Source organism: Planococcus citri, chromosome 2 (genome assembly GCF_950023065.1).
Source record: "Planococcus citri chromosome 2, ihPlaCitr1.1, whole genome shotgun sequence".
Classification (NCBI taxonomy): Eukaryota; Metazoa; Arthropoda; class Insecta; order Hemiptera; family Pseudococcidae; genus Planococcus; species Planococcus citri.
In genome coordinates this window covers 75,734,211-75,747,363 of record NC_088678.1, presented here as the reverse complement: position 1 = coordinate 75,747,363, position 13,153 = coordinate 75,734,211, and the positions used below count along the sequence as shown (strand labels likewise).

Sequence of the window (13,153 nt, the reverse complement as noted above, 5' to 3'; positions counted from 1 at the left end):
TTTCACTAAAGTAACCTAGAAGACTAAAATTATCTTATTTTTGACCACCTGAATCGTTCGGAACCGGCAACGAATCATTTTGAGTGGGTATTTGTAGTTTTGAAGCCTCCAAAAAAATTTGAAGGATTTAAATTTCTTCAAAATTTCACCCAAACTTTGAGAAAAGTTCATACAAAAATCTGCATGTGCCTCTAAACCAGCTGAAAAAGGTTCGAAATGGTTTTCAAACGATTCGAGGGGTCGAAAGTAGGGTACGTGTAAGTGGGTACAAAATTTCAGCTTTCTATACGTTATGATTTTATAAAAACAATGGTAAAATTACTGCTCGAGTAGAGCGAGAGCGAAAATTTTTTGAAAAGATGAGTCTTAACAACGAAAAAAACACCATTTTTGTATGCTTTATTTCAAATTTTTACTCGTGAATGGGAGCAATTGACCCCTTCGCCCCTCCCCTTGCTATTCCACTGTCTCTTTCCCACCTAGTGAAAAGTTCTTTAAAAATGGCTTGTGATTGGCGACTTTTCTACTCTTTCAAAATCTTTAGACATATCCAATGAAATATGAAATTTTCGGAAATGTAAGAAAAATTTACTGGAGGCTTTAAAATGGTCGAAAGTGATCGTTTTGGAAGTGGAGAGGTGAAAGAGCTGTTGAAATAGTAGGTAAGCATTCATTCTAGTTCATTTTGTTTTGGAAAAAAGTAAATAAATTTTTGAAAAAATTAAAAAAATTACCATTAAAAAAGCTTTTTTGATTTTTTCTTAATTTTTAAAAATTCGTGAAAATTCCAAAAATGATCTACAGGCTTAAAAAAGATCGCTGATCACGGTCGTCTAGAGCCATGTTCTTTCGATCTAGCTTCGAGCGTCAGTTTATAAAGTTCGTTTATGAATAGTAGGTACCTACTATCACTCTCTATTTTTTAAAATCAACGGTGACCAATTTCCTCTAATTAATAATTTATGTTTATCAATATCACCAGGTAGACAGCAAGACACCTCATACTTTTCCTATGATTGTGGAGAATATTTCGACGTGGAATTTTATACACGTGCGGAGTATAGATAGTCATATTATGCATTATCACATGAAGTTGGTTTTCAAAAAAATGCTCCGATCTAATCTTATCAAAATGCATAAAATGTGATAAATGTTCATTAGTTTTAATGTGAAAAATGCTGAAAAGTTGATTGACGTAAGTATATGTACCAGTACCTGATAATTCCATATTTTATTTGAAAAAAAAAAATCATTCGCGTTTATTTCATTTTCAACTTTTGATAACCAAATTTTTTTTCATTGGATTGAAATCATTCTCATAAAAATACCTATCTACCTACATATTACTTACATAATGTAAACCAACTAGTTTGAAATTTTATATACAGTTGATTAATATTCTAATTTACATTTTTCGTGAAATTTTTTCTCACTTATCGTTTCTTAGACTAGGTTTCATCGAATAACTAATTATTCCTACATATGTACACATACTTAATTATCAATTTTTATCTTTGGTATAGGATTTTTTTAAAAAAAATCAAACAGGAGTAAAAAAATATCTGGCAGTCTCAGATTATCTTGAAAGTAAATTTCTGAACAGAGAATAACTTTCTCAATCATACATTCCCATAAAAAAAAAAACTGAAAATAATCATAATTGAGTATTTCCATTTTGTTGAACTATTTCAACGCTGTTTAAAATTTCGCTATTTTTAGATACCTTATTACTCGAGACAGGTGATATATTCTCATTAAACAACCTTTGAAAAGTCTTTCGAAACTGCTCACTAAGATTATAGTATACAAAAAATGGCACCGATATATTAATCAGTCGTATCGTATTGAAAACGTGAACCATAGGTGAAAAGTAATGTTTACGAAACTGGCACCCGTAAATTATACTGAATAATCCAAGCACTCCGGTAGGAACTTCCGATAGTAAAAATAGTACCAAGACTCCGAACAGCATTTTTGTGGTGAAATCTGTCTTCTTTTTCATCCTAGTGACTTTCTCTTCGTTTGAGACCATTTGTGCGTGCTTGTCTTTTACATCGAATAGTGCTCTGATCAATCTGGGGAAAAAAATAGTGCACAGGTACGTGAGTTGCGGTAAATTATCAATAAAAAATTTAAGTGTATACTTAAGTCATAAAATTTTGTAATTATAAGAGTTCATAATCGATATTTTCAGATTCCTTAATACGTATACAATTCAGCTAAAAAGTCGTCTTTGATATGTACCTATGTAATAAGATTGTGTGCAATTACCCCCCCCACACATTTTTCTTCTGAATTCATAAGTAGGTACAAGGGAATGTCTTTTGAAAGCTCAAATTCTAATCCTTAAAATTGAACCTTAAACTCTTCGTTGTAATGGGATCTTGACACCCCTTGAGACCTTCAAAGTCTTCAGTTTTGATCAAAATAAAAAAATAAATGAAAATGATATGGAATATCGATTCTTGTCGATACAAAAACGACATTGAAATCGAATATCGAGTTATTTTCACGATCTGATCCCTTTGAACCCTCCTTCTTCCCACCGCTTATATAGTGTTTCCTGAGGTGATTAAAATTTTGGTATTCGTTCAAATGATCGCTAATTTTTTTTTGCTCAGAACTCGTCAGCGTCAATGGCCCTATAATCTTTCTCTCCTCTCTTCCAATTTTGCAATAAATTTCGAAAAATGATCGAGGTTTCTGAATACAAATATCTGCACATTTTTCGGTACCAGTAAACTACCCCCTCCCCCTCATTCTCCTCAAACAACCGAAATTCTTCTCAAAAAAAAAAAAAAATTAATACATGGAAAAAGCGCTTACGCATTTAGTGTGAGAAGACCGACTTTTCTTCAAATGAAAATCTTTTATGAACGACTTGATTCACTTTTTTTGAAACATTTGTACAGCAATTGATCTGTTCACAATCGAATCGAATCATTTACTAACGATTGGTGATTGAATAAATTGATTGATTTCTTGGTGAATCATTCGCAAACGGATCAATTAATTTGCAATTGATTCGGTTTTTGTGAAATTATTGTACCTATAAGAATTGATCTGTTTTCAAGCGACGTGAATCGAATCATTCACAATCAATTGGTGATTGAACAAAGTGATTGATTTGTAGGTGAATCATTCGCGAACGATTTAAATAATTTTTGGTGAATCGTTCGCGAACGAATCGATTCATTCGCTCAATTTATGGTGAATCATTCACGAACAAATTGAATAACTCTTGGCGAATCATTCGCGAACGAATCGATCGATTCATTCACTCAATTTATGGTGAATCATTCGCAAACGAATTGATTCGTATAAGTGACTTGTTCGCGAACGAATTGAATAATTCTTGGTGAATCATTCGCGAACGAATTGATTCGTGCACTCAATTTAAAATGAATCAATCACGAACGAATTGAGTAATTCTTGGTGAATAATTCGCGAACGAATTGATTCGTATAAGTGACTCGTTCGCGAACGAATCGATTCATCTACTCAATTTATGGTGAATCATTCACGAACAAATTCAATAACTGTTGACGAATCATTCGCGAACGAATTGATTCGAATAAATGACTCATTTGCGAACGAATCGATTCATTTACTCAATTTATGGTGAATCATTCGCAAACGAATTGAATAATTCTTGGTGAATCATTCGCGAACGAATTGATTCGTTCACTCAATTTAAAATGAATCATTCACGAACGAATTGAGTAATTTTTGGTGAATCATTCGCGAACGAATTGATTCGTATAAGTGACTCGTTCGCGAACGAATCTATTCATCTACTCAATTTTTGGTGAATCATTCACGAACAAATTGAATAACTCTTAGCGAATCATTCGCGAACGAATTGATTCGTATAAGTGACTCGTTTGCGAAAGAATCGATTCATTTACTCAATTTATGATGAATCATTCACGAACGAAATGAATAATTCTTGGTGAATCATTCAAGAACGAATTGAATAATTCTTGGTGAATCATTCGCGAACGAATTGATTCGTATAAGTGACTCGTTCGCGAACGAATCGTTTCATCTACTCAATTTATGGTGAATCATTCACGAACAAATTGAATAACTCTTGGCGAATCATTCGCGAACGAATTGATTCGTATAAGTGACTCGTTTGCGAACGAATCGATTCATTCACTCAATGTATGGTGAATCATTCACGAACGAACTGAATAATTCTTGGAGAATCATTCGCGAACGAATTGATTCGTATAAGTGACTGGTTCGCGAACGAATCGATTCATCCTCTCGATCTCTCAGTTATTAATTTTATCAAAATAGTCTTATTCTGAGCAAGGAAATGGGTGCTAAAATCATTACCAGGCATTTGGAATAGTTCGGTACCTCAAGAGTTTTGCCTACCCTCCTTTCTCTTTCCATCGGCTCAAAACTTTTCATCTAAATAGATGTTTCAAAATTTTCGTTACTTCTTTCAATATTATTGCAATTGGTCAACTCAAATTACACTACACAATAAAGGTTTGAAAATTGATCTGGGTGACTAAAGATCGAGCACTTATTCTTGACCCCGAATTTATCTACATAAGTGCCAAGACTGGTTTGAATAAAATGGTGAAAATTTCTGTATGAGGGCTAGTTTTATTGACGCCAATTACAAAAATTTTCTTACGAGATGAAAATTTTGAATTTTTAAAATTTTTTTCCTGATTAATTGGTCAAAAAAAAAATCGAGGTGTATGTCTGGGAATAGATTCAAATTGCTAGATGCTTCAATACGAGGCCTGTAATGGTGAAATTTGATTCGAAAAAGTTAATATTAGTTTCAACTGTTTCAGGAACTATAATTTTCATTTGAAAAAAACACAAACAAATCAACGGAAATTAGATATCAATTTTAGAATTGACAAAAATCGAAAATTAAATTTAGGTAGCTTAAATTTTGGGTATGGGGTTTCAGATCATGCCCTTTCCAAAAATTTCGGTTCTGTTCAAATCAAAAGCGAACTTTTCAAAATATTTCCTTCTGTGAATTTCCTATTCTGATCATAGTACTTCAACTCTCATCTCGAGGCCCACTTTCGACACAAATGAGAAAATTTTTATTCTTATCGACGTTCAGAAAATGAAAAAAATACTCACTTATAACTACAAATCGTCAACACAATCGATGGCAACAACTTCAACACAGCTCCATATAACACGAAGTTGATAGAATACAATAAACTCTCCTCATTATACTCGATCGTAGTTGATGTGGTGCTATTGCCTTGTTTGTGATCTTCAATTTGCATCGATAAAATTAATGGTACACTCAATACAAAACCAATCACGTATCCGGCAACCAACATAATCCGTGTTTTCGCCTCATTACACCAATTATGTTCTTTGAAAGGATGCACAATCGCCATATATCTCCATATTGCCAGCATCACAGTGAACCAAGCTGAAGCATAGTAAAGCACCGAAGAAGTACACCTGCTGAATAGATGAAATCTTTCCCAAGCGAGGACGTGTTGACCAGTAGTATTATGTTGAACGCATATATGCCATGTAGTCGGAATATAGATCAGTAAAGTTGCTAAGTCGACGATGGATAAATGGAGGAAAATCGTCGTCATCGTCGAAGCCATATTTTTACGCGTGAATACCACGATGTTGAGTATATTGAGAAATGAACCGATCACAGATGAGATGAAATTCGGATAAGGGCAGATGTACATAAGGTAGTTGTCTTTGAAATGATGCATCGGACCATCCAGAATGGAATCGCATACATTTGATGTATTTTGCATCGTTGCAGTTGAAAAATTCATTTTTTTATTTCGAGCCACGAATGAAATTATTAAAAATAGATACGTTTTTAGTCAACAAATTTCACGAATTTTTTAATAACACCCACGAATATTGAACTAGGTACGCGAAATCTTTAAAACTTCATCACGCATAATTTTTTTTTTTTTTCGTTAACGAGAACCAGCACCATTCACATGCGTATAAAATACACTACTGTCGATGATTCACTTTATGATTCGTTTTACTCTTGCCAAGTTAATAATTCCAACGTTTAACGATAATGTAATCAAAATTAAACGGAAATCAAAAATTTTTATCTGTTCAAGTTCAACGATGTCGATTTTTCATAAGTGTTGCTAAAATCACAGCATTCTCGTAGACGAATAATTACAATAATGAGTAGGTAGGTACTTACGTATTGGGTTTTTTGTTGCAGTTTCCCACTTACGTACATATATGAGTGCATAACGCGTGGTAGTGGTAACACTGCGGGTCTATATTCCAATTACTATTTATTATTTTAATGTTTACTCTTTTAATTACTTACACAGAGAATAATTAGATGTAGGTTTAAGTGGTAGAGGTGCCTAGTTCGTTATCATCTATTGAAAGTAACTTTTTCTTCTCATGCAATTTGTTAGGTGTTGGTTGATATTTCGTGAATGTGTACGGGTCATTTGTAATTGTCTATAGATAGGTTCGTAAGTTTTTTCTTCTTTTTTTTTCTCTCATTTGTGAATGTTGTTGGAGTTCGATTCATCGTTTGGTGCTAGGATGCTGTATAGATTTTTCGTAGAATTAGGTATACGAATTCGTATGATGTGTACTTGGAATTTTATTTTAATGAGTAATTTGTTTAGATATTTTTCTTATCAAAACGTGCAGTTTTGAGAAAGGAAGATGCATCATCAGACAGACTGTTCCAATTAAACGAGAATTTGAAGAAATTATATTGAAACAAATGTGGAAAGAATGAGTACCTATTTTTAAAAATAGATAAGAAGGCTCCGTTGTTTTTTTTGTGTAGATATTTTGAGAAAAAATTTTGAAAACTCGACTTGCGATCAGGGAACTTTTTCTATGCAGAATTTTCAGTCAATTGAACGATTTTTTTTAGGAGAAGGGGCTCGCTCATGGGTCAGGTTTGCATTGACGCAAATCAACTGGATAGGTTATCAATTCAATTTTTCCGTTGAAATAGCGAAAAATTTCACGATAAAATGTGATATAACAAAAAGGCAGGAAATCAACTTGCTCGAATGTATAATATCCGTTTTTTCATTTTAACTCGAAAAATACCTAAGTATATAATTTATTCTAAAAATAGTTTTCAAAATGTATCAGGTGCATTTATCTAGATACCTACTTAATAAATATTTCAAATTATTCAAAACCAACCAAAAAAATGAATAAATAAAAAAGCCGATTGAATTCGTACAGGCTTCGAAAATTCAAAATGAAATATAGCATCGACAAACTCGGATTTATTGTCATTGTGACGTTTTTCATAGATTTGGGCTCATATTTTTCAAATCAGTTGGTGTGGCTTCAATTCCAAACTTTCATTATCAACCTCTCTAGTAGTAAAATTTCATTTTGTCCATACGAGAGGGGAAGGGGGAATGAAAAATCACAAATCTGAAAAAAGTAATAGGTATGTGTTATGAATATTATTGATTTTTGAGAGCACTCATCCTGACACTGAGAATTTTTTTGACCGTTAAACTGAAACTCAGCTCTCTAGAGATGCTATAAATTCTGGCACTCAATCACTCATGTTGCATTTTTAAAACTTTGAGGCCTCTTCATCCTTTCTGTAGAAAAGCTCTTTTTTGATTTTTAAAGCAAACAATGATCAGATCAAAAATCAACTTCTCTAAAATCGTGAGATTTGACACCAATACTTGGTGCATTTTTCGAAATTTTAGGTTCCATTGCAGCTTCCTCCTCTCTGTGGGCTCAGTTTGATTTTATTAAGATCGAACGATTTTCAGAATTGAAGTCAGCTCCTTCGAAAACCTACAATTCACTATTTTCAATGATTTGAAAATTTTTTATGACTCTCTTTCTCTCCCCTCCCTTCCTCGGAACAGGCAGTTTTCTACTTAAAACTTGGAAAACTTTGGCTTATAACTTATTTTCATCATCATTGAAGAAATGGCAAATTCCACTTTGGATTGAGAAAATTTTTGATCTGTATGAACTGAAAAAAATAAATCTTATTTTGATTTGGAATATTGAGTCTAGGTACATTGAAAATTCACCAAGTATCTTAATTGAAATTTTCACCAGTGCGTCGTAATCCATTTAAATTTTTATAAAAATGCACTTCTAAGCAATTTTTTCCCAAAATCCCTTCAAATATTCCACTCTGCTTTCACACAGAGTTGAATGTGAAAATGCACATTTTCTAAGAATTCTGTTATCAAATTTTAAACTGCTATGGTCTTTTTTTTCGATTTTTAGCAACGTTTTGGAAAAAATTATACTTAACTTTTGTCAAAAAGGTTTTTTTACCTATTTTTTTTCTGCGAAAATTGGTATTTTTGAAGTGTATATTGTTCAAAAATGGAAATTTCCACCTTGTCAAAAACTTTGCAAAATTGTATTCTGCCAATCAAGAGATTCCAGTGAGAATTCGATTTTTGTTCAGAATTTTTAAATTTCCTCCAAATACTTGGAAATTGATTTTAAAAACTTTAGATTGCTTGAATTTCATTTTTCGATTTATGGTGAATTTTTGGATACTAAATTTGATCCTATTTTCCATGAAAAAAATTGGTTTACTCGTAAATTGAAATAGGAAGCTGATACTTGGCATGTAGGTATCCTATTTTAAGACCACTCTGATTGATTAATTGAATTTTATTTATGCTGGTTTTGAGTAGTTCTGGAGCCTCCGGAAAATGTAAAACTTTCAATTTTTGAAGAGATTGTTACATTTTTCAAGTACTTGAATGCAAAAAATTCAAAGAAACCTCCAATAATACACCACCAAATTCGAATTTTTAATGGTGAGTTTGATTTTTAGCAAATTTTAAGGAACTCAAGTTGATGTTCAATTCTTCATAAAGTCAATTAAACCAATTTTGCTATTTTCTTCGAGATTGAAAATTTTATAGAAAAAACTCACTCGATTGCAATTTCCAGGAACATTATAAATTTGTCAAAATTGCTCCAATAGGTCAACTTTTGGATGCTGACGTTTATTTCATTTTTAGTGAATTTTAAAAATAGAAAACCATGTCTACTTCAGCACAGAAAAAAAATCAAAATTTGATGAGATTAAGATAGGATGCTGAAATTTGTATTTTGGTATACATTTTTAAAACCTCCAAAATTTATGGATGATGGTATTGAGTCGTTCTGAAGCCTCCAGCGCATTTTTGAATTTACCCATTTTGAAAAGATTGAACTTAATGATCCATTTTTAAACCAAACGCAGGAAACTCGAATGAAATGATCTAAAAGTACATCGCCCTTCACTCAAATTTTAGATTCTAAATTTCATCAATTGATTTTTGGTGACTTTTAAAAAATTGGGGTTAGTCTTTTCTGCACGAGGAAATCAAAAATTGATTAAGTTGAGGCAGGAAGCTGAAATTCGGTTGATACCCATTTTAAGACTACTGAAATGTACCTATACATACCTATTTCTGATGGTTTTGAGTCGTTCTGGACCAGATGAATGTTTAAATTTTCAAGTTTTGGAAAATTGCACGTTTTGATAGTTTATTTTTGTACCAATCGTAAGAAAACCGAATAAAAGCCAAAATTTGATGAAATTAAGGCAGGAAACTGAAATACTTATTGGACGGAGGTACCTTATTTAAGACCTCCCAAACTGATTGAATGGTGGTTTTGAATCATTCTGAAGCCTCCAGCAGATGTTAAAATTTTACAGTTAGGAAATATTGTATTACAGTACCTACCTATTTTAAAATACACCACCAGAAAAAAATTTCAAATGTTGAATTTCATTTTTCGATTTTAATTAACGAATTTTAAACGATTCACTTTGGTTAATTTCCCATAAAGAAAATTAAAATTTTATAAAAGTGTAATAGGAAACTGAAATTTGATTTTTTTTCGCTATTCAAGACTTCCCTAATTGATTCATGGTGGTGTCACGAGTCGTTCCACAGCCTCCAGTAACTGGAAGCCGTTCCAAATAGTGAAGAAAGTGACCAGCAGCTTTCAACCTTGGCCATGAACATTGATGCATTTTAAATTTTTAAATACTCCCAACAATCAACATATGAAGTTCAGTAGCTAAAATTTGATTCGAGTGGTGTATTTTTGTATTCTTATTTGGTTTTTATCTGTCTCTGATCCGTACATGAATCCAAATCGACTGAAACCGGTGGAATTTAATTTTGGAAAATAGTATGTGTAATGTATAAGCTATAGATGAAATACTGTACTTACGTCGATATTTCTTGAAAAATATCCCAATTTGAAGGTACCTAGTTAAATATCACATTCACACTTGAAATTGATTACTCGTTTTCATTTCTAAAAAAGATCAATTCATTGCTTTTCGTGTTCAAAATGTTTCCAGGAATTTTGAAATCAATTATTGAGGAAATTAAACATTTTGTTGTGGCTTTTAGAAATTTTATAAATCTCAATTTTGTGAACCCCCCCCCGACCTCCTGTTGAAAACCCCCTTTCAGAGGATGAAATAAACTCATCACAAAAAATGAAAATTCAAAAAAATTCTATTTTCAATTTCAAGCATCAAAAAAAGTTTAAATTTATTCAGTTGTCTTATTTTGACCTCTTTCTGACGTATTTCATGAAAAAGTTGATAAAAATTACACTCTCATAGCAAAAAAGTTGAAATTCGTTTTATTTTTTGTATCTTTTCGAATTTTAATTTTTTTGTGATGAGTTAATTTCATCGAGTGAAAGGGGGTTTCAACTTTTTCAACAGATGCGTGCAAATAGGGGTCAAATGGGTCAGCTTCACCAGTCAAAACTTTTTTTCATGTTTTAAATCAAAAAATCGAATTTTGTTTTCGCAAAATTTCAATCGACTTCACGAAATAATTCCATCCCAATTTTTTAATATGTTGTTCAGCATGAAAAGTTGTCCATAATATATTTTTTTCAGAATTTTTGAGAGTCGGAACGATATAAGGACTACGTTTTGAAACCTTTCGAGATAATTTTTCGTACGAAAAAAAGTGGCAACACTGATTTTTATGATATCACCGAAGAGTCGTTAAAAACCCCTAACTATTGGAAAAAGTTCCATTTTGATAGGTTTCGCGGTCATCGGAGTAATCCACTGCTGAAATGGATGATATTTCAAGTTCACTGAATGCTTCGACACCCCCTAGCAGCCTTTTAAAAAAGGCTAGAGGGCTCCGATTTGCGCCATTGGTCATCCCTTCGGAAGGTCTCATAGGAAAAATTTCAAAAAACTCGCCGACCCCCTCCCCTTACCACTTCTTGGTCGAATTGACGTAGAATGACCCTAAAATAATTGTTTTGTTTCAAAAGATGTATTTTGCACATAAATACACATAAAATACAAGAATACACACGTAGATAAAATGGTACATGTAAAAAAAAATACGATAAGTAATCATATAATCGCGTAACGAAATACATAACATCGAAAATTTCTTACATAACGAAGGAAAAAAGTAACATTTAAGTATGTCGAACAAGTAACGACGTTCATTTCACGTATAACGGTACAATTCTCTCGTTTTATTTTTATTTTTTTTACGTCGTAAAAGACATTACAATAGTTACATATAAAATACAAAATGAAAAATACCAAATTAAACGACAACCTCAACCTCATTTAGGTAATAGGTAATAGGTACATAACAACGTGATCATGTCCGGGTATCCACGAAACTGGAAAGTACCTACTCGTACAAGTACAAATAGAGGGAAGAAAGGTATAGAAGAAAAAAAGGATTCCTGAAACATTGACCGAAAACCATAATAGTACAATGTGAACTGGCTCTCTGGCTCAATTAGAGTGCACTCGAAAAAATCATGTATGTAGTTAGAGAGTTGTTTTTTTTTTCTGATTCGCGGTTTTATGTACGTATTTTTAGAGTGCACGAGAGTCTCGAAATAAGGACAATATGGCGATATTACACGCGACGTCTATCATAGTTTCATCTCGAGCTGGTCATTAGCTCGGAGACGATGTAGCTTTCGCTAAACTTGAGTAATCTGCGTAGTTGTATGGTTATTGATATCATTAAAGGGAGTATGTTTTCGAGCTGGAAACGTATTGTAACTGAGCAGCGCTTTAAAAGTGGTCCGAAATTGTCGACTCATAACGTAGTATAAGGCGAAATTGATGGCCGAATTAATCAACGCCAGGATATCGGCGACTTCTCCTAATTTTTGGTAACAGTCTTTGAAAAATTTCTCGCCGAAGATGACAGTTAATAAGCCTAATATGCCTTGAGGTACTTCGGTTACTAGAAATAATATCAACACGGCTAATAACATTCGGGTCGTGCGGTCTGTTTGCTTTTCCTTTTCGGCGTTTTTTGCGTTTTTCCTGTTCAAACTCGAGGTTAACTTTTGACGTCGTTTTTTCGTTTCTAATAAAGCGCACACCAGCCTGAAACATACGAAAATGGGTAAAAATTTCCAAGATTAATGGTCGCTTTACAATAATAATATCGCTAAGCTTACGAGTAGGTATAGCTATAGTTGTTGTAACACTACGCGAGATCGAGGTTCGTATCGTAAATTAGTTTAATCTTAATACCGAATCGACCACATCTGAATTGCAAAAATATCAAAACACGTTGTGATTTGTACCCTTTCAACGCTCGAATACTCCATTAATTTCTCACTACCCTATATCGAATGTTCAAGTGTCTCTGGCAACTCGATGTGTATTCGTATACTGTACAAATTGAATACCGAAACCGAGACCACTTACTATAGGCTAAAACTCAACCGATAAATACCACAAAACTCAATTAACTGAGCCTGAATTTACCGCAGTACATTTTAAATGACATCCATATCTTCCTTCTTCGTTCACCGTATCAATCTCACGCAATCGAACCTTTTCGCTCTTACGAGACAATTTTATGTGTGTTTATGTTCGAATTTGATTTGTTTTACGACGCAGGGAGCTTATATAGTGAGTTGCACAGTGATAATATTCACCTACAATGCTGTACCTATCAGTACAATTGATCATGAAAAAAATGTTTTTGGGACTAGAGTTTATTCAAGTGTTGAAAAAATTGTCGAAAAATTGGATTCTGTTGCTGTAATTTTGAAGGTCCTTTTTTCCAAACACAGTCTATTTTGATTTGTTTTTGAGTTCCAGAGCCTTATTTTGGATTGAAGAAACTGAAAATGGCATTTTGAAAAATGT

At 32.9% G+C, this 13,153-nt stretch overlaps 2 protein-coding genes across 3 annotated transcripts in view; both read right to left on the bottom strand.

Moving 5' to 3' along the window:
* Nucleotides 1–1,240: 1,240 nt before the first annotated feature.
* Nucleotides 1,241–6,144, bottom strand: LOC135837756 (lysophosphatidic acid receptor 6-like). Its single transcript, XM_065353139.1, has 2 exons — nt 5,125–6,144; nt 1,241–2,075 (listed from the first exon to the last, which is right to left on the bottom strand). Exons 1-2 carry the CDS (start codon nt 5,796–5,798, stop codon nt 1,655–1,657), a joined length of 1,095 nt encoding a protein of 364 aa, XP_065209211.1. The 5' UTR covers nt 5,799–6,144; the 3' UTR covers nt 1,241–1,654.
* Nucleotides 6,145–11,780: 5,636 nt separating this feature from the next.
* LOC135837762 (G-protein coupled receptor dmsr-1-like) overlaps nt 11,781–13,153 on the bottom strand; it is a 182,645-nt gene continuing 181,272 nt past the window's right edge. For both annotated transcript variants that reach the window (XM_065353144.1, XM_065353145.1), the window contains exon 4: nt 11,781–12,379. In XM_065353144.1, coding sequence (XP_065209216.1) covers nt 11,965–12,379 — 415 coding nt within the window. In that variant the 3' untranslated portion in view covers nt 11,781–11,964. The remainder of the gene's footprint in view (nt 12,380–13,153) is intronic.